Consider the following 21,013-nt stretch of genomic DNA (forward strand, 5'->3'; position numbering starts at 1 on the left):
TAACCAATACCATCTACCGCCTGTGTCCTAACCTTGATCAGGTTCCTGTAAACTTGGTCAGTTTACCAATACCATCCACCACCTATGTCCTTCTAGCCTTGTTTAGTTTAACTAATACCATCCACCACCTATGTCCTTCTATCCTTGTTTAGTTTAACTAATACCATCTACCACCTGTGTCCTTCTAACCTTGATTAGTTTACCAATGCAATCCACCACCTATGTCCTTCTAACCTTGTTTAGTTTAACTAATACCATCTACCACCTGTGTCCTTCTAACCTTGATCAGTTTACCAATACCATCCACCACCTATGTCCTTCTATCCTTGTTTAGTTTAACTAATACCATCTACCACCTGTGTCCTTCTAACCTTGATCAGTTTACCAACACCATACACCACCTATGTCCTTCTAACCTTGTTTAGTTTAACTAATACCATCCACCACCCATGTCCTTCTATCCTTGTTTAGTTTAACTAATACCATCTACCACCTGTGTCCTTCTAACCTTGTTTAGTTTAACTAATACCATCCACCACCTATGTCCTTCTAACCTTGATCAAGTTCTTGTAAACTTGGTCAGTTTACCAACACAATTCACCACCTTGTCCTTCTAACCTTGTTTAGTTTAAATAATACCATCCACCACCTATGTCCTTCTAACCTTGATCAGTTTAACTAATACCATCTACCACCTGTGTCCTTCTAACCTTGTTTAGTTTAAATAATACCATCCACCACCTATGTCCTTCTAACCTTGATCAGTTTAACTAATACCATCCACCACTTGTGTTTTACCAAAACTTGGTAATCTTTAACCAATATCATTAAGTTCTTCTTTTCTTGGTCAGTTTATCCACTTTGATCCACCACCCATGTTTTTCAAATCCTGGTCAATTTAACCAATACCACCTACAACCTGTGTCCACCTAACCTTGATAATTTTAGCCAATTCCATCCACCACCCGTGTCCTTCTAACCCTGATCGGGTTCTTCTAAATTTGGTCAATTTACCAATACTATCCTCCACCTGTGTCCCCCTAACCTGATCAGTTTAACTAATACTATCCACCACCAGCGTTCTTCTAAACTTGGTCAAAAACAGAATAAATCTACAAAACATAATGCAACATTTTATTGTCTGCCTTCCATGATAATAATCAGAATGTTATGTGTTCTACCTGAAGGATACTGAAGTTTGTGCAAGCATCAATAAACTTAGTAATTGTTACTTCCAAAGCTCTTTCACATCCTGCCTATTAAAGGTTTGTCTAAACCAGCCACAATCAGGTACTAGAGGTGAATCGGACTGTTGTGGTTACTCCAAAAAAATCAAAGTACATCTCTTACCGCTGAGTCTCGGCTCCCCTCCATGCTGTGCTGCTCTCCCAGGCTGTGCCAGTCCCTGCAATGTACAGACCCTGCATAGTCCTGGGACAGCACACATGAAGGGCACGTCCATCAGCACCCCAGGAACGAGCACCTCTACAGCCACCTTCTCAGCCAAGCCCCACCTGAGAAACCTGAGAGCCGGGAATGGAACAATGACAAGGCTGTGATGAGGAGCCGGGAAAGGCAGAATCAGTGAAATGGAAACACAAATCTCAGCTTTGTACTTGATGGGGGAAAAAAAAATTATCATGGTTGGGATGGAGAGGCCGCCAAGTGCACAAATTCCTGGCCTGCAGCAAGTTACAAAGGATGCACAGTGTACTGGAACCTACAGGTCTAAGAGTAAAACACTTAAACCTGCGCTCAAATTCCAAGTCCGCCTTGTTTTCCACTACAATTCTGGCCAAACTTTTTGTTTTTTAGTTTTAGATAGAGAAGGTGAGAGTTAGACCCTCTGTTGGGTTTATACTTCCATGTGTTCCCTTGTAGATTTTCCCTACTTCCTGGGTGTGAATGTGCAGCTTAATGTAAAATCTGCCCACAATCCTAAAGCAGAAGAGAACATTAAAAATAAAATAATTGCAAGCAGACATGCTGCAGAAGGAATTAGTGGTCTGCATTCTGCAATAAAATAAACCTGTTTGCAATGTTTTTAATTACCCTTACCTGTCATTGCTCCATCCCGGGCAACACTATGGTGGTTCTTCAGCCATGTTGATTGACCTCACATGACGTAACTCATTCCAAGAAGCCTGGGGTATGCTGGGATACCCAGAGTCGATACATCGAAGTGCACATGGGCAGGACTTGGAAGAGGAATCTGCAGCAATGATTTCCAGGAATAGAGCATGCCTGGATTAGAAGTCTCTGCACCTAAAAACCAGCTCTGGCAAGGGACTCCAAATCATAAATTCGACTGGGCAGGGACCTCGCCTCCCCCCCGTTTCATTGTTTGCTCCAAGGCTGCAGAGGATACACTTTTATCAGTGAAGCTGGGTTATCCAGCAAACCTGGACCACGATTCAAAACATTTTCTAGCAAACAGCAAACTACTTTATGGAAATCCATTCCAGCTTCACTGGTCAAAGTGTATCCTGTCCAGCCTTGGGGAGCTTTAATAAATCAGTCTCAATGGGCCTAGTAGGCTGATTTATCAATATTTTTTCCAAAGAATCCAATTAAATGAAGTAAAAAAAAGTGTGTGAATCCAGGGTGAAATTTTTTGATAAAATACGCCCCCCAGGTGTGCTACTTAATCTTACGTCTTGCCCTTTGACCCATAAGTGAAAGAGAAATAAAGTGGACACAGTATGGGACAAGCATTGGGCGTCATCCACTCTCATCGATGGAGGCCATCTGGTGGCGGAAAGAAAGTACTGAATGGAGAAGGCAAAGATTACAACCTGAGCTGATTCTTTTTAGATTAGTTATATGAAAAAAAATTATATATATGTTTTAAACAATAGGAAACCATATTGACTGTCTTTAGGTTTCATCTTTACAGTAGAAATTTTTGGTTTGAGCAACAAAAGAGGAACTGTTGTTTAAAGGAAATCAAATGGTTCCTTCTATGTGCACTATACTATCATAACAGACATCTGATTAGCTACTACAGCAATCTTTCCCAGCCATTTACCGTTAGCGGAACCCCTCCTATAATTCCTATATCCACAGCTCACAATATATTAGTGTCGTGGTCAGTGGGAAGAATTCCTCTTACATTGCTGGCCAATGGGAAGAATGTCACCCTTACAGATAGCCAAATAGGTCATTGGTCACTTAACACTGACCTGAGAGGTACAAACTGATTAAGGAACAACCTCTGAAGAAACCCTGGTTGGGAAACACTGGTGGCTATGAGCGAATAAATTTACAATATCAGACATCTAAATAAAATTTGAGAATCTTTTTTATTATTTCCCATAGAGCCATGTAAGGGGTCCCTGCTGACTTGTGCTGGAAGGTGCAGGCTCCAGGATCATCATTGTTTATTCTGCTACTTGGCAAGCCACTGACCTGGAACACGCCGGTGCATATTGGGTGTCAGGATACCCGATACAAAGCCGGTTCCTAGTCACTGACTCCCCAAGTAGTCAGTCAGGGATCAGGGTGGCAGTGCTAAAGCATGCAACTTAACCCCTTCACAGCTGTGTGCTTCTATATTGCATTTCAGAAAGCAAATCTAATGTTTTTATTCCCCCATATATAAACCATTCTTTTCCTTAAAGCATCAGGCCTGATATGAGTAAAATATGCTACTGCTGATGATGTATCTTCTATGACAGCCTCAAAACCAAACAATATTTTCCATAAGGATGCTATTGCGGTACCTTTTAGATTGTAAGCCCTTTCGGGGCAGGGTCCTCTCCTCCTCCTGTGTCACTGTCTGTCAACTGCAACCCCTATTTATTGTACAGTGCTGTGTAGTATGTTGGAGCTATATGTTTGATAATTTTAGGAGTTTTGCAAATCAATATTTAAAAAAATATGAAATCACTCCTGGCATTAAAATGTAAAAAGGAGACAAGTTTGTTTAAAGTGTAAGCTTTTCTTGTTATAGTTTCAGAGAGATTGATAAAGACAGAACCCCAGTATATAAAAAACGGGAGGATGTGGTTGTCACTGGAGGACACTGAAGTCATGAATGTGTGTCTGATGAAGAGAATGACGAATAATCAGCCTAACAGAAAAAGAGACTCTGAACCCTTATGTATTTATCCAAAGAAAAATTTTCTTTGGTTAGAGTTTGAGCTTCAATATTTCACATTGAAAGTGGCTCAGTGGTTAGCACTCTGGTCTTTGCAGCGCTGGGTCCCAGGTTTGAATTTTAGGCCAGGACACTATCTGCATGGAGTTTGTAGGTTCTCCTTGTGTTTGTGTGGATTTCCTCCAAGTACTTTGGTGTTCTCCCACATTGCAAACACATGCAGTTAGGTTAATTGGACTCCCCCAAATTGGCCTTAGACTGTATGACACAGGTAGGGACATTGGACTGTGAGCCCATTTGAGGGACAGCTAGTGACATGACTATGGACTTTGTATGGCGCTGCATATTATGTTGGTGTGATATAAATACTATGTAAAAATATTAAATATGGACTGGTCACCAAGAGCGGAAGGGATACAAAAAATATATTCCTGCCAGTAAGTGGGGTTAAAAAAGCTCACATTTTTCTCTTTGCAAAGGTCACCTCTAGAGTTAAGGACAATGTCATCTTCAGATTGTTGTCCTTTAAATGACCTCCCCATCTCCGAAATGCAGCCTATCTGGAATAATAATATTAACCAATTCCCTGTTCTATTGACCTTCCCTGTTTGATCATGTTAGACATTTGCTACAGCTGCACTATAATGATTGACTGGGAAGCGCTATTCGCTACAGCTCACCTATAGATATAAGGCCTCATTCTCATTATAAGAAAGCGCATTGCCGGGCACAATACTAAGTGCACAACCGCCTGTGTGGCTGCTCATTACATGAGCACCTAAACTCAACATTTTGACTTTACATAGAAAAGTAGACAATATATAACCTACGTGGGAAGGACCAGCACAATTGAGGGACCTGCTGAATTAAAGGTAAGTGTGATTTTTTTATTTTTAGTTTAGTTCCACTTTACCTTAGGATCAAACTCATGCAATATGGTGTTCAGCAGCAATCAAACTGGGAGTGTGATTGGCAGTACCAGAAACCAATCACAACACTGCTTGCATGTGCTGACAGAAGAGAGATGACCACATTAGTCCTCTGCTGTTCTTTTACTGTCAATTGAAAGGCTGGGATGGTGTCACCGGTGTATTCGTTTACCTGTAACAAGGTGGTACTAATCTCCAGGCTGCACAAGTACCAGGATCAGATGTTCACCATACATTTCATTCTAGTAAATCCGAACCATCTTGTGACTGAGGTCGCAGATACATAGTTATGCAAAAACAAAATCAGACAAAAAAAAATTCAGTGCAACAAAAGCACCTTTAATCTGTAAGATTACATGAGGTATGTGTTGAAAGACATTATATTTACCTCTATAAACGTTTTAAAAATCTAAAATAAAAATACTGGGCACCATGACCAATTCTCTTATATATTCCTATCTATATAAATTAATTAAAATATAATTATATAACCTAAGCCGAGCATTCTAAGCAGCAGAAAGCACAATGCGGTCTGTTGCTGGAAGCTGCATTGCAGTTTTATACCCTGAAACTTGCTTCAGACATGAATACAGAACATGATAAAATATTATTAGTGCCATAGCTAGGCATGCCACCTACCCCACAAACTCTGCTTGGCATGGAGTGTGTGGGGTATAAAAGATGCTCATTTCTTGTAAACACTCACACACAAGCGGCATTGACTTGGAGATACTTTAAGGCAGGTTTATCCTCTGGTTAAACAATGCAAACATTTTTGTATGCAGCCACGCATTACATGCAATGGCGATATTGCATTCTAGTACACAGCTGCTGGCAATAGGACTAATAGATATTCACCAAATAAAAATAATTTAACATAATACAGAGCTGTTTCTGTATAATTACTATATTAGGTAATAAAATAAGTTACAGTTCCTGAATTATTTCCTGCCCCTGGCTTATCATTTGTGCAACAGGTTGGCAATAATACCCAAAACTCTCTTAAAACTATTAAAATAGACACTGGGACACCCAGCAAATGTCCAAATCCTGGTATCAATTCAATATTTAGGCAGTGCAGGTCAGAAACCACATTATTTGCATAAACCTAGAATACAGCTATTCTGTATCCAGTTCTCCAGCAGGAAATGCTTCAATGGGCATTCTCCGTCAGTGCCGGTAGCAGGTCAGCAACCGAGTCTACGTAGAAGTCTGGAACCAGATCCAAGGAGCCGCTGTCCTGGTGGGCCTTTGCGTCTTCCAGACTGGAGAAGCCAGTGAGGGTTAGAAGTGTGCGGATGCCACATGTAGAGCCCATCTGAATGTCTGTGTCAAGGCGATCCCCCACCATGACAGTCCTGGAGGGATCCAGACCGCATTCATTCACCACGCAGTCATAGAGGAACTTGCTGGGTTTTCCGATAACCTGAGCTTTGCGATGAGCAGCCGTTTCCACGGCTCTTACCAGGCAACCAGTTCCTGAAAGGCAACACAAGAAATGTTAGAAAAAAAGGGCTTTTGTTTTATAATGTCCACTATTTGCCTTACAACATCCTGGGGAATGGCGACACTATGGGAGGACCCTGGCATGGACCCAGAATAGTCAGATTCTAAACATTCGGGCGCATTTCAAGCTCTACAGTGCAGTAACAATTAGATCCAACCCCAAGATATTGGCAGCATTCACCCCCAGCCCCTTTTAGGCTGTTTTTGGTTGGTTACGGAACAGTTAGGTTACAATACAAGGGCTGACACCTGCCAACAGCTTCTTCCAATCCAGCTGGGGGCAAATACTGAATGTTAAAAAAAAAAAAAATGCAAAAAAAGATATGTTAACCATTTGAATGTACATCTTCATAGGGCAAAGTACAGAACGACAGTTGTAAGCTAAACCACTGCTGTTAATGATCTTTCATCATTTTCAGTAACAGATGAACAAACAAGCACTGTACACACTGCACCTGTTCAATGGAGAGGGCAGGGGGTTGGGAAGGATAAATTAATGACACCCCGTTGTGCTCCCCCCCATAACAGTGATCATTCCCGATTGGTTGTTTAGCAATCCGAAATGAATGAAGTGGGATTGGGGGGGGGGGGGGGGGCTGATTTTCATCAGAATCATATGAAATGTGTACAATGCTTAAGCCCTGGATACTACTGAGATTTGGAATGGATAACATCCTTTTTGTAAGGTGTGTGTCACCGGTGACATTGTGCTGCAGTTTTTCAGAAGCTTCCTTTAACCCCCTCATGGCAGCCAGCTGCTTAATAACTTTTATGGACTTCCAATGGGATGGCTTTAAAATGTTTGCTAGCGATTTGCAGTACAGCAAGCAAGGGAACAGATCATCCATAATGCATTTTGACCAGGGTAAGCTCATGTAAGTAAATGCAACCAATCATATAGCTTTTGTTAGGTGAAAGCTTCCAAGTGATTGGCTGTACCATGATCTCCCCAGCCCCGATTAGCTGGGCACACCACCCGGCAGTTTTCAAGTGGCTACTGAAACACTGGGACAATACACCACCTGCTTATAACTTCTTCCTACACAACTAAAAACATTTTGGGGAGAATACGGTTGTCTGAAGTGTGTGATGTCTGAAGAATCTGACGTGTGTGCATTACTTGTCCGACGTCATTCATTGATTTGTTTCAGGCAGATCCATGAACGATCATAATGAAAGTGAAGGGGAGAGAAGGCAGCGGGGTGTGCCGCTCCGTCATTCTCCCACCTCAATAGAGCACAATGGCCCTGTATGTACAGCACTTCTGCAGTCTTGTCGTTGAAAAGGATTGTAAAAGATTTTTTCCAACGACAATTATTAAACGTGTGTATGTAGCCTTAGTTCAAAGAAGAAGCAAGAGTGCAGCTTCCCCTTATACGCAATCAATAACCAGCTATTACATAACACCTCACTATTACCCGTCCAGAAACCCAGCCCTGCAAAATACAAATTGCATCCTTTCCGTTTAAACCGATATCAGCTCTGATGTAAATGAGATTTCTAACAGGGTGTTGGTTAATGCCAAGCAACAAAACAAATACAAGAAGGAGACCTAAACCTTTAAAGGGAAGGCTGCGAGTACAGAATTACCACCACTTCCCCGTCATGATGATAGAGCAGATTTGACTTTATGACTTGGCAGTTAGCAGACGCCCGTTTCCTTGTCCTAAAATCACCTTGTATAGTCACGATCTGGGTTCTACGAACACCCAAAACAAATCTGATCATGTACAAAGCAATTGTGCTATTATTTACACACCCAACATTCTCTATGCCAGGCAATCTGTTGCCAATTGTCAGATAATTGTCAGCAAACAGCACAGACTATTACATGCTGGGGAGTACATAATTATTACGACTGATATGGAGGCCTAAAAAGTGAAGCACAGACTTGTTTTCATTACCCAAACCTGCAGGTTACAGTACGTTTTTACCTTTCTGACCCGGTAAACCCCCCTAGCCGCTTTCTTCGCTCCTCCAATGACCTACTAATGACTTCCTCACTCATAAGCTCATCACACGCACGGCTCTAAGACTTTTCTGGAGTTGCCCAGACTCTCTGGAATGGTCTTCGTCATCCTATTCAGCTTGCTTTAACTTCCTGCTCCTGTGAAAGAACACTCAAAACTTTTTTCAAATTTGCCTACACGTCTTTTTCTGTCTTTTGAAACCGTCATTAGTTCCCACCATTCCATACCCCCCTCCTATTGAATGGTAATTCCCCCACCTACTAGATTGTAAGCTCTTCGGGGCAGGGTCCTCTCCTCCTCTGTCAGTTTGTTATTTGCAACCCCTATTTATTGTAGAGCTGCTTAATATGTTGGCGCTATATAAATGTTAACAGTTACATAAATAAAACTGTTTATTAAAAAATTAACACATTGTAGGAAGAGGGAATGAGAAATCTCACATGGGAGCAGCTCCATAGATGACAACTGGTGGGGTTTTATTTCAAAATTAGATCCTTTCCGGCCACCAAAGAGATCACTTTACAGGAACACACCAATTAATGATTTTAATTTTGCACTTTCCACATTCTATTTAGGGCATTTCATGCCACTACTTTAGAGCTGCACTGAGATTTGAGGGATTTAACTTGTTGGGTCCCGGACGTTATTCAGATTGATAGGCGACCAATTGGGAGGGAACAGCGAGGTGCCGCTTGCTCATCTTTCCCCCTCCCATCCATAGAACAGAATGGTGCTGTGTGTACCCCGCTTGTTCTGTAAAAGATCACAAATGATCGTATCAGTGACAATCATCTGAAGTCTATATGAAGCGTCAGCCATTGGAATTTGCCCCCCATATACCTGGATTCAGAACTAAGTGACTGGGTCTCCTGTTGCCGACAGCAAAACATCAAAGTAACCTATGTGAAAAATTGCAAATCATACAATGCATTGGTCATTTGTGATTGGCTGGCTGCAGATCTCCCTGCTGATCTGATTGTTCAATTGCAGTGGTCGCCAACCTTTTGGGCATCAAGGACCATTGATTTCACAGACTCCGGACTGCGCATGTGTGGGGAGCCATGTGAAGAATCTTCCCCCAGAGTGACGTCATAATGACAGAACCTGCCCACTCTCCCATTGCAGATATGAGCCAGAGACACAACGCGCCCACGATCTGTACAGGGGAAATGGTTCGCGGCTCTTGCCAGTGCGCCCTACTAGTGGGTCTTCTCCTGACCCCACTGTAGGGTGCACCGGCCAGAGCTGCGGACCAGTGGTTGGCGACAACTGTTCTATTGGATCAGAGGTAGAAATCGTCTCGCTGCACTTGGTCCAATTCACTGAAATAGGGCTCCAGGTTGCCTCGAAGGTTACCGGAGCTACGCTCAGACTTGCTCCATGTCCCATGCAGTCAACAGTAGCTTTGGGTCCTTTATATTGGAACCAAAGTTGCACTAAGGTTTCCACGATCAGGCTGGTTTTTATTGCAGAAAGGGACAGGTGTTCTCCCTTCTGAAATAAAGGAACATTACCACTGAGTTGCACAGGGGCAGAGTTCAGCTTTGATTGGTGGGAAACCCGGCTTCCCTCGCAGACGTTATCCTGGCACAGCCAATCATCCAGAAGCGGAGGAAAAGGAGAATGGGGATGCCCAGTGCTGGAACAAGGACAGGTGAGTTGACTGGGTTTAGTTCCATGTTAACCCAGCGTTTTCATATATAGGGGGCAGTACTGATCCATTTACTGTAACCCCCATTCCTATTATGCAGTGATGGGTCACTGTACCACAACCTGCCGGTCTGAGAATGTTGATGTGGCAATGTGCTGGCACTCCTTACACTGTACCACCTTGTGCAAGGTGTTACAAATAGCCCCCCACCCAGGGCAGCCCGATAGAAAAAGAACAGGGCCCTGAGCAGCCCAGTACTGCTAGATGTACAATGGGCCAGCAGCCAGAACGACTTGCATTGGATCTCCCATCTGAATCTGACCTTAGGATGCCCCTGTGACCTCCCTAGCGCCCCCTGCTGTCTATGGCCGGTGTAGCAGGCAGAAATGATTGTCTAGGAATGAATCCCCGGTACCCGGTATGGCTCGGCCCCCCTCCAGGGGAAGCCTGGTGTCCGTGTTGGTAGCGATGAACAGGCATTCGGGGTCCTGCAGGTATTGGAGCGCCCGGTTCAGTTTCATGTAGCTGAAATGTTCGTCGAACCCGACCACAACCGCCTTCACCTCGGGGTCCCGGGGCAGCGTCGCCCAGTCCTTCATCCCGCCAGTCACCCCGTCCGGTCCGTGGCCTAGGTGAGGGATGCCGGCCGCCCCCAGCTCCTGGCTCAGAGCCCCGCCGCCGATCAGGTAAACTTTCCCTTGGAGCCGGGCCGTGTCCCGCAGGTACAGCGCCGTACAGTAGGCCGTACCGAACACCTCACCGGGCTCGGCGGGGAAGCCTAGGCGGCCCAGCTTGTCAGAGTACATGGCGCGGGTCTTCGTGCTGTTGTTGGTGAGGTAAAAGACCCGCTTGCCGCTCCGCTTCAGAGCATTAACCAGCTCCGGAGCCCCCGGTACCGCCTCATCTCCCCGCCACAGCACGCCGTCACAGTCAAAGAGCACCGTGTCCACCGAAGCCAGGAAGCGGCGGGAGAGCTCTCCGCTCAAGCGGCAGCACTTGGAAGCGGCCATCATCCAACTGACAGGAGTGAGTCCTCGTGTGTCTTCTTTCCCAGCACGCCATTGGCTGGCGAATTTCTCCCAGCATCAGCTGATTGGTGGAGTAACCCTGTCAGGGTTGGCCGAGCCTTACCGTGATTGGATTGGGATTTCCATAGCAACCGGTTGTGAGGGCAGCATCATACAAGCCGCCATTACTGGCAATGGCTTCACACACATAGAACAAGCATGCAGGCTGTGAAGTCTGAACTCCCCTCCTGTATGCTTGTTCCAGGACAGTGATACCCTTTGATCTTTACCTCAAGGCTGGCCCTTTTAAAGTGTATCTAAAGGCAAAATATTGGAGATTTGAGATGCAAACCTTCAAAAATGAATTTGCCCGTAATAAGTTGCCTAAAAAGTGCGTTAGCAATGTCATTAATTTACATCACAAGTTTAAAAGTGATTTTAGCTCAGTTTAGGAGATTTCTTCCAACTTCCTGTGTGTCTATAGGACAGGAAGTGAATGAAAATGTCATCAAGCATGAGTTTGAACCCTTTTCCCAGTCTATATTTAGATCCCTGACAGGTACATCTTCACCTCTGACTAAGTATTTGGCTTTGCTGTTGATTTAAAACCCAACTCCAGGCTTTGTTGCCCCTCAGGAGGAATCACCATGGCTGACCTCCAGCCTCTTCAGCTCTGGAATTGCTTGCTTTGATTTCACTGCACACTGTGAACATGTCCAGTGGATGAGTTTAATGTTTGCCCCCCTATTGTTTCGCTTTGGTACGTCCTGACAGCCTTTACACCATATAGCAACTCATGTCAGCGGGGGAAACTAAAATGTCTTGACAGGAGGGAAGAAATATTCTTCACTTTCTTGTGTGTAGATTAAAATCATTTTAAATTGATGGTTAAAGGTTTCAATCACAAAGTGCTCTTTCTTATCTCTGTGCAAAGCAACACATTCTTCTTGCAGTATTAGAAAGAAAACATCACGGATATGTGCTTTTATGCCCATACTAAAAATGACCGCCACATTTCCCAGAGCTGCGACGTCATTGACGTGCCCCACCCATACCACACTATGGGCAGCCTTTCGCCCCTGTTGTTATGACGACACAGTCGTAAAGCCGCCATTTTGCGCTGTGCTCCAGCCGCTGTGCGCTCGTTTCGTTGCGACAGAGGAGGAGAAGTGAGCCCTGGCTGGGATGAGCTCGGAGTCGGGGGTGGGGGAGACGGAGGAAGCAGCTCCCAGCAGTCCGCTCAGCTTAGCAGAACCTGCGGCGCCTCTCATCAGCCACTACAGGGAGGAAGGTGAGCGAGGCATCGCCACCCGGACACGGGAATGTTATTGAAGATGCACGTGTGGGCGGGGCCGTCTGTTTGTGTTTATTATGACCTGTCAATATTAACTTTATTAAAAAAAACTTTATTTACAAGCTTACATTAACATTAAATGTTTATCTTAATTTATTTGTAAAAAGTATAAGTGTTGTCAGAGTTTTTTTTTTATGATTTGGTACTAGGATGGATAGATGCCAGGCTTTTTAAAAGATCAGAGAATAGGCACCATGTGTAGGTCATTGCAGTCACTTAAATTTGCAGAAGGGGTTCTACCATGACTCCTAGCTGAACCTTAGTTTGTTTATACTTTAAAAAGTGAAATGCACGCTCATTAGTGCATTAAATATCACATGACATGTCTTTTGCATTCAGGAAATCTGCTGGTGCAAATGAGTTACTGCAAGGGACAGCTCTGTATTGAAGGTGAGTATTGCAGTCGGGGCTGATCCTTTTTTACATTTTAGATAGGTGACCCCCTAGGGGATAAAACATGGACAGCTCAGTGTATTTTGACAGGTGAGACCGCTATGAAATGCTTATTGGAGGAGGGGCATTAACGGTTACCTTCTGCAATAGAGCCCTCCCTGATCCCAAATGTTTGCCAGTTTCTTTAACAAATTCAACATATCATTTTATTTCAACCTTCTTGATATTTCTATTATACGCTCTTAACTTTCTTATTGCCTGAAGCAATCAGCCAGCCTGCGAGTTTATAGTCCCATGGTGAAGGAATCTTATTGCTTTGTACTCTCCCCATACTGTGCGCATGCTTTAAGCCAAATAAATAAATAAATAAAGGGTTTGTACCTTGGACAGGAAAATCTTTAGCGCTCTGCCAGCCAGATGCTGCCTGCTGATAACACATTGTAGTCCGAGGGTTCCTGTGTGGTCTGTGCTAGACTGTGATCTATAGAAAGACAGGAACCCCCCCCCCCCCCTCCAGCGAGAGAGAGAAACCAGAGACTGGAAAAAGAGTCTGGAATGGATGAGAATCTAGTGTGTACAGCACTCGTCGTTTATAGATCCGTCCTGGCGGATCCATGAACAATGGATGAAAGTGAAGTTAGGTTGAAAAAAGACATAGGCCCATCAAGTACAACCACTAGGGAAATAAGCATATCCCAGATATAATCCCATGGACATAGTTCATCCAGAGGAGGAAAGAAATTCTGGTACAATTTGTTCCAACAGAGAAAAAAAATCCTTCCTGATCCAATGAGGCAATGAGATGGATCAGCATTCTCTTTTATCCAGGGAATGGGTAGCCTTGCATGTTTGTTTTAATTGAGGTTATCAAGGACTGATATAGATGAGTGTATAGGAACCACATGTGATACCATTCATCGCTATGAAAACTACACCAAAGATGTAATAATCAGATTTGAAAAAGGTACATAATGCCTCTTCTCCCTCGTTGCAGATGACGATGATGACGTACATAAATGTGGCCGCTGTCAGACAGAATTCACGAGCCTGGAAGAGTTTGTCCAGCACAAGGTACAAAAGGCATGTCAGAAAGTTGTGGAGCAGCCCCTGGAGTCTTCCATAGCTGTCCTTAGCAGCCAGGAGGTACAAATTTTATCTTCTCATTCATTGTAGTAAATTAAATTCTAGTTAGATAACCAATAATCAAAGAGTTTCATTTCTGTTTCGTAGTAGTTGTTACTTTTTTCACATTGGTATTTGGGATTAAGGATTGAATTTTAAAGAATAAACCTATATGTAACCCCTAACAATGAACTGATAACATTATAACGCATGATTATGTATAACAGCAGGTAGTTCCGTCTGTGGAAGATCCAGTGAGCATTTCCCATGTTGTTGTTGAGGCCTCATTAACCGAGGAGATCAGCACTGCAGTTGAACAAGGTAATTCTAAAGATCCTAAAATATGCTACAACCATGTATTTATTACTAAATACTACCTGTTCTGATTATTATTATTATTATTATTATTACACAGTATAAAGCGCCAACATATTATGCAGCGCTGTACCAAGTCTATAGTCATGTCACTAACTGTCCCTCAAAGGGGCTCACAATCTAATGTCCCTTACTCTTGGGCTCTTCCTCCCACATCCCATAAAAAGATGCATTTAAGTTAAAGCGGACCTAAACTAAAAAAAAAACCTCAGGAGGTAGTACTATTTAACAAAACATGCAATGTCTCTTCTGTCAAATAACTAACTCTCTGGCTCCTGGTGGCGTTTTGTTTAGCATCTAAGATACACAGCGCATGTGATATGTAGCTTAGAGCTCAGCTCTGTGTGCAGCATTGCAATCAGGGGGTTCCCTGTCTCAGCGGAAGTCCACAGTGGAGCTAGTGTTGAAGATGGAGGCTCCCTAGGATGCGGCGAAGACAGGTCCTGTACCTGTTGTCACTTTAGGGTGACTGTGCAGTGTATGCATGTGTCATAATTGGCAAGTATGCTGTGCATACGTGATGAATACTGCAGAAGCTCACCACCAACTAGTTAGTTTAGCTTTTTTGGCTTCCTCAAAAAAATTGGCAGTACACTGTAACAAATGACTGTGGTAGTGACATTAGATTGTGAGCCCCTTTAAGCAGTTAGACATATGGCTATGGACTTTGTAAAGCAATGCATAATATGTCAGCACTAAATAAATTCCAATTAGAAATATTAGAAAAAAAACAGGATTAGGGGATTGTAATGGTTATAGCATGTTTGCAAAGATTCTATGCCAAGTGACAAACAATGTTTTTCATTGTCTATCAAAAACTGAGATATCCATTTCAGGTCAAGTTTTTGTTTTAGGGGTCATTCACATCAGGACATGTTGCACTTGGTTATATTACAAAAGGCAAGCAATTTCGGAGCAAGAAAGTTGTGGTAAATTTGCTTTTTGAGTATTGAGGTATTGTTCAACTTGAATATCTGTACATGTTGCAGTAGCTAAACACAAACAAGCTCTTAGCACCTAGACCTTTGCTATTATAAAACATTAACCTCCCTGGCGATCTGATTATATCAGTAATGTTGAAATTTTTAAGTGGTTCCTTTATGTTTAAATTTCCCGCCCAGTCACGCCCCCCAGCGCGCCGCCCCACCCCACATTCTCGCACTTTCTATTGTTCATGCCAGGGGACACAGATGCCAGGTGGTCATCGCTGGAGTACGCCGTGAGGTCGGGACCAGGTAAGTCCTTTACAATGCCACCCCTAGTGTGGCTCAGGATTACCACTTTTGATATTGAAAATTAACCCCTAGCCACACACAGGAATCCTGCAAGGGAGGTGAAATTAACTATTATAAAAAAAGAACAGAAGATCTGGGACTTGGAGGTGAAGGTGCTAAAAACTTCGTAATTGTCTGAAGAACGCTGTATACTTTTATTACACTTTGCATTTTCCATTTCCATTCCATTTAAGCAATTGTAATCTAATTCTATTAACTTAAGTAATATCTCCTTTCCTTGTGTGGTAATGTTTCCTAATCACCCTGTCTCTGAAGAAGTAAAGGAGTCTGTCCACACTGAAGAGACTGTCGAGAGCGAGCAGAGAAGTGATAGCCAGGAATATGAGATGGAGTGGCAAGGTAGTCCTGATGACGCCCAATCACAAGACGACTCTCCAATGATGAAAATGGTTGTGGACGATAAAGGCCGATATGTATGCCAGCTGTGCGAGAAGACATTTAAGACAGTATGCTCACATTTTGTAAATCTTGTGTTGATTTTGATATGTGTATTCTGAGACTTCACGTCTGTTGACCCAATCATTTCTTTCCAGGCTAACATCCTGAAAGCACACATGCTGATCCACACCAACAGAAAAGACTTTGTTTGTAGAATGTGCGGTGACGCCTTCAGGACAAAGGGCTCTCTAATTAGACATCACCGACGGCACACAGGTATGGAAGGATTTGTTTTTGAATCCTATTTAGGGGAGGATTGGAAATTATCGAAACCCAATACAGTTGCATAATTTTTGTCACTGCAGATGATTGTTTATAATTGTCTCCAGTGATAGTAGGAGCAAATGAGTGATGTGTACGCAACACTGTTTGTTCTTTGCAGACTCATCCATCCTTCCCACCACTCCTCTTCTGCTGCCTCTCTTTGTAGTTCTCTTCATTGGCTTCCATTTCACCTTAGAATCAAATTCATCTCCTGTGCTTTGCCTTCAAATCCCTCCACATTTCTTGTCCCACTTTGATTTCTGACTTGATCGAAAAATACTCCCCCACCCACTCTCTTCGCTTTTCCAATTACCTACTATTGACTAAAAACCTCCTCATATGCACGGCCCCAATATTTTTTTAGAGCTGCCCCAACTCTGAAATGGTCTTCCTCATTTAAAAGAGCAGAATACCCCAATGCTTTTTAAATCCTAGGTTTTGAAACTTGCCTACCCATCTTCTTCTTTCTTTTAAAAACTACTTCCCACCACTACATATCTCCCCTCCTATTTTGTGTTACTTACCCCACCTCCTATATTGTAAGCTCTTGGGATGAGTGTCCTCCCCTCCTCCTGTGTCACTGTCTATATCTGCCTCTCATTTGCAACCACTATTTAATGTACAGCGCTGTGTAATATGTTGCTGCCATATAAATCCTCTATAATAATAATTATATGCAGACTACCATATGGAATGGGAGCAAAAGATGCCCCAGTACATCCTGTACAATATGAAACAGTATTCATTAATGGCATGGTGTTTAATGATTTCACTGGATGGATCACTAAAAGACGTTTAGAACCTCTGTACAGATGTTAGTTTTGTGATGCATCTCAAATGACAAAAATCCAGCATCTGTACGTATCAAGTTGCAATATTACGAGCAGTAATCTGGTGTGCCAGTGTGTCCTTTTAGGGCTATATATATAAAGCAACATTATTGCTGCACCTCTTTCCTGGTCTAAATTAACCCACTTTCCTCGTATATATACTTTACCATGGCAGCCACAGCTCCTGGTGTTTATGTATATTCTGGTCAAAAGGCTTCGGATCATTCAAACACAGTAGGTGCTCAGATCTCTATGAGGCCATCTTGGGACACCACCTTATAAATTCTTTTAGAGCTACTGCACATCACACAACACTTTTGTGGGATACAGGATTATTGGGCAGCACAAAGCAATAACCTGGTATCATTTTGATGTATTTGCCCCTTACGTTATTTTTTCTGCCAGATGAACGACCGTATGTTTGTTCAAAATGTGGCAAGAGTTTCCGAGAATCAGGGGCATTATCACGACACATGAGGTCCCTCACTCCTTGCACTGAGAAGATGATGATCAACATGGAGAAAACCTATATGAGCAGTCGGGATGAGAACTCATCAGGTAGGTCTACAGAACACAATAGAATGTTTGTAATTTGGACCGGATAGGAGTGGGTAGGAGATGCCTTGGTATCTCTTTTTAAGTTGCTTGCAGCTCATACCCTTCCATTTTACATGACAGAGGATTTTGTTTAAACGCATTTTAGATCTGAAAAATACCTAAAACTCCTAACGCATAAGTATAAAAACTATGAAGCCTAAAATTGTCCATAGTCAGTCAGCACTTGGATTGGCTGAATCCTCAATATTGGTATCATTGATACTCCACTGTTGGTCATCTAAACAGTTTTTGCCAGTCTTGGGCTACCGGGATCTGTGGAAGGTAGGACTGCACAACGCTGTAGGTGTCATCAGCAGCTTAAATTCTAATAAAATTCAGTAGGGCAGGAACGTAAGGCAGTAATAATTTGTTTCCCCTATGCTTTTCTTCATACAGACCTTGCATCTACAGACACCTCTTCCCAGACAGGGATGGAGGAGGTTAATGGTTCTCCAATCATGCGAATTGTGGCAGATGAGAAGGGCAACCTGCTACACGAGGTCCAGGTACAAGCAGTGGCTGTCAAACCCCGGGTGAGTGTGGTTTTTACTGTAAACTGCAGGTTCTGGACCTGTAAAAATGTATTAAGATAAATGGATTTTATTGTATGTCTGCATAGAAAAACTTTGCCCTGTATAAGTGAGGCTACTGCAGTATAAATGTAGACTATGTGAACTCCACTTATCTTTATATTGCAGACATATTTTACATTGAAATGCCAGGTCTGTACTAGCTATTGTTATAAAGGAAAAGCTTAGTAGATGCAAACCCTTACACGATCAACAGATCTTGTGTGTATGTATATTTATAATATATAATTATGGTAGTTTATATGATATCTTGGGTTTAAGATTTGCTTTAATCCTACGTGGTCATTGCTAAGCAATTCCTAGGATTTGTGTGTCTCTGCTATAGAGCACAAAAAGCCCCATTGACTTCTAACCGTATCATTTTAATAGACAGATGTCATACTGGCTAACACGGAAGAATTGGTGTGTCCTCAATGTGGTGAAATCTGCAAGACTAGCAACTCCTTGAAAGTACACCTAAAAGGTCACGAAGGTAAAATGTTCCCCTGAGATGATTCTTATACCCATTGGGCTCTCAGCAGTTTGCTTGGAGTCTCATTCACAAAAACAGCACTTATACATCACCTTCTGTACTATGTAGGTTCTGAATTAAAGCCTCCCTGATTAATGGGGGTTTATTTAAAAAACAGGGAATCAAAGATTCATTCTTGGGAATTTTCCAGTTCCTTGTGTTTTACTGGCAGTAATTGATTCCCAGAAGGGAATGTTTGAGTTAATGTCAGATTCCATGTATATTATTATTAGAGGCCCTTGTAGATTTTCCCAGGAAGACATTCCCATCATGGCCTCTTTTCTCTCATGAACTTTCAGTTAGTACAGAAGAAAGGTGAGTTTATTTAAATTCTGTGGTGGCATTGGTGGGATGTTATAGCATTAGGTGTGCTAGTATGTGCATCTTGATAAGAGACTACACTATAGCAAACTTCAGAAACTATGTCTAAGTGATGTCACACTTCCAGAGAAAATTCAGCCATAATTATTCTTTGTGGTAGGATCTACAGGGTGCACCTGGGATGAAAGTGGGAGTCGTTTCTAAAACAGTACCCATTTTTTTTTTTTTTTAATTTTTTTTTTTATGCCTGCCATAACGGGATTCTTATTTTTACCTATAGGTACCGTTTTGAGTATTACCACGTTCCTTACAGCTCTAAAATGTCCTTTTAATTTCTTCGGGCAGGTTGTAAACTGTACCGCTGTGATGAGTGCGGCCGGGAGTTCTTAAAGGCTCACCTACTCAGGAAGCACCAAGAATCTCACGGCAATAATCGTAAATACAAGTGTGGCGAGTGTGGGAAGATGTACAAAACTGTCGCACACGTCAAGGGTCACATGAGAGTACACTCTGATGACAGACCTTTCCCCTGCCCAAAGTGTGGGAAGAGGTACAAAACAAAGGTGAGTTTGTGGATGAATTAGTGCTGATTTCAGTGACGCAGTCCTAAGCTGCACTGTGTTTAAAGTTCAGCAGCTATTTCCTCTGTTACATTTCTTGTGGGGGCAGGAAATAGCATAGGGATTTGGGTGTTCTGGAAAGCAGAAGGGAATCAAAGCTGCAGTTTTGGCAATTTGATAAATGCGCAGAAGGTATGTGTAGCTTTGTGTTTGTCTCTCCAGTCCTTGCAATTTGCACAGCTCTGTCTGGTGGAGTAGGGGACCTTTTTTGTCTCTGCTGCTGTTTAGTAGCTCCCACTCTCCAAGGCCCCCCCCCCCCCCCCCAGCCTATGACTGTTTACCACTTCTCCATTAGTGACTTCTGTCTCTGAAGTAGAAATATTAAACTGATGAGCCTATATGATTTCTGTCCATCAATCTGCTCTCTCAAATAACTTAGCATATTTTGTTGGCATATGAGCACTGCAGTCTTACTGACTGGCTCCCTGTCTTATACTGTCCATACTGTCTGAGCCCTGCTGTACAGTTGATTGCACGGGATTGATACTAGATGAAATTCAGGTACTTGAACTGCTTGCATTTATTGCTTTATGAATGAATTGATAACTGAATTAATTTGTGTCACTTTTACCTGCTTGGAGTTCAGTTTTATGTATATTTTAAGTAATAAAAAAATATACAGCATATATGCAACTGATATAAACATTTGGATTTTATAGATGTGTTTTGCCTTTCTCATTTTTCATTCAGAATGCTCAGCAGGTTCATTACCGCACCCACTTTGCAGACAGACCTTTTGTCTGCCCATACTGCCCCAACAGCTTCCGGGAAAAGGGTTCCCTGGTCCGGCATATAAGGCACCACACAGGAGAGAAGCCTTACAAGTGCCACAAATGCGGTCGAGCGTTTGCAGAGCATGGAACACTAAACCGCCATATGAAAACCAAAGGTATCTTGGCTCATTGCTTACAGCAGCCTAGGCATCAATACAGGGCATTCAATGCAGATGTCACAACTAACATAGCTTTATTAATTTGCTTTAAGAAACTGTGTCAATCGAAATATAATGTGCATCAAGAGACCTATTAATTATAACCCATGTGACTACTGAAATATTAATAGGTCTCTTGATGCACATTTGAACACCTGTGAGGTTTGAAATATAATAGCACTCTTGATGCAGGTTATAACAAATGCTAAC

At 42.7% G+C, this 21,013-nt stretch overlaps 2 protein-coding genes and 1 long non-coding RNA gene across 4 annotated transcripts in view; 1 reads left to right on the plus strand and 2 right to left on the minus strand.

The window, feature by feature from the left end:
• Positions 1 to 5,346: 5,346 nt before the first annotated feature.
• PGP (phosphoglycolate phosphatase) lies at positions 5,347 to 11,212 on the minus strand. The gene is made up of 2 exons (XM_072417522.1): positions 10,571 to 11,212; positions 5,347 to 6,507 (listed from the first exon to the last, which is right to left on the minus strand). The coding sequence occupies exons 1-2, from the start codon at positions 11,166 to 11,168 to the stop codon at positions 6,182 to 6,184; spliced, it is 924 nt and encodes a 307-aa protein (XP_072273623.1). The 5' UTR covers positions 11,169 to 11,212; the 3' UTR covers positions 5,347 to 6,181.
• LOC140335121 (uncharacterized) lies at positions 7,114 to 10,561 on the minus strand. The gene is made up of 2 exons (XR_011921661.1): positions 9,345 to 10,561; positions 7,114 to 9,257 (listed from the first exon to the last, which is right to left on the minus strand). It is a non-coding gene; the product is annotated as an uncharacterized lncRNA (long non-coding RNA).
• Positions 11,213 to 12,233: 1,021 nt separating the features above from the next.
• The window catches only part of E4F1 (E4F transcription factor 1), a 15,468-nt gene continuing 6,688 nt past the window's right edge, over positions 12,234 to 21,013 (plus strand). Inside the window, exons 1-10 of one of the 2 annotated variants that reach the window (XM_072417524.1) lie at positions 12,234 to 12,453; positions 13,904 to 14,052; positions 14,262 to 14,352; positions 15,957 to 16,147; positions 16,235 to 16,355; positions 17,639 to 17,791; positions 18,227 to 18,363; positions 18,790 to 18,892; positions 19,598 to 19,815; positions 20,563 to 20,761. In XM_072417524.1, coding sequence (XP_072273625.1) covers positions 12,348 to 12,453; positions 13,904 to 14,052; positions 14,262 to 14,352; positions 15,957 to 16,147; positions 16,235 to 16,355; positions 17,639 to 17,791; positions 18,227 to 18,363; positions 18,790 to 18,892; positions 19,598 to 19,815; positions 20,563 to 20,761 — 1,468 coding nt within the window. In that variant the 5' untranslated portion in view covers positions 12,234 to 12,347. Of the gene's footprint in view, positions 12,454 to 13,903; positions 14,053 to 14,258; positions 14,353 to 15,956; positions 16,148 to 16,234; positions 16,356 to 17,638; positions 17,792 to 18,226; positions 18,364 to 18,789; positions 18,893 to 19,597; positions 19,816 to 20,562; positions 20,762 to 21,013 lie in introns of both variants that reach the window. The other variant, XM_072417523.1, reaches the window with a different exon arrangement.

Source organism: Pyxicephalus adspersus, chromosome 7, assembly GCF_032062135.1.
Source record: "Pyxicephalus adspersus chromosome 7, UCB_Pads_2.0, whole genome shotgun sequence".
Classification (NCBI taxonomy): Eukaryota; Metazoa; Chordata; class Amphibia; order Anura; family Pyxicephalidae; genus Pyxicephalus; species Pyxicephalus adspersus.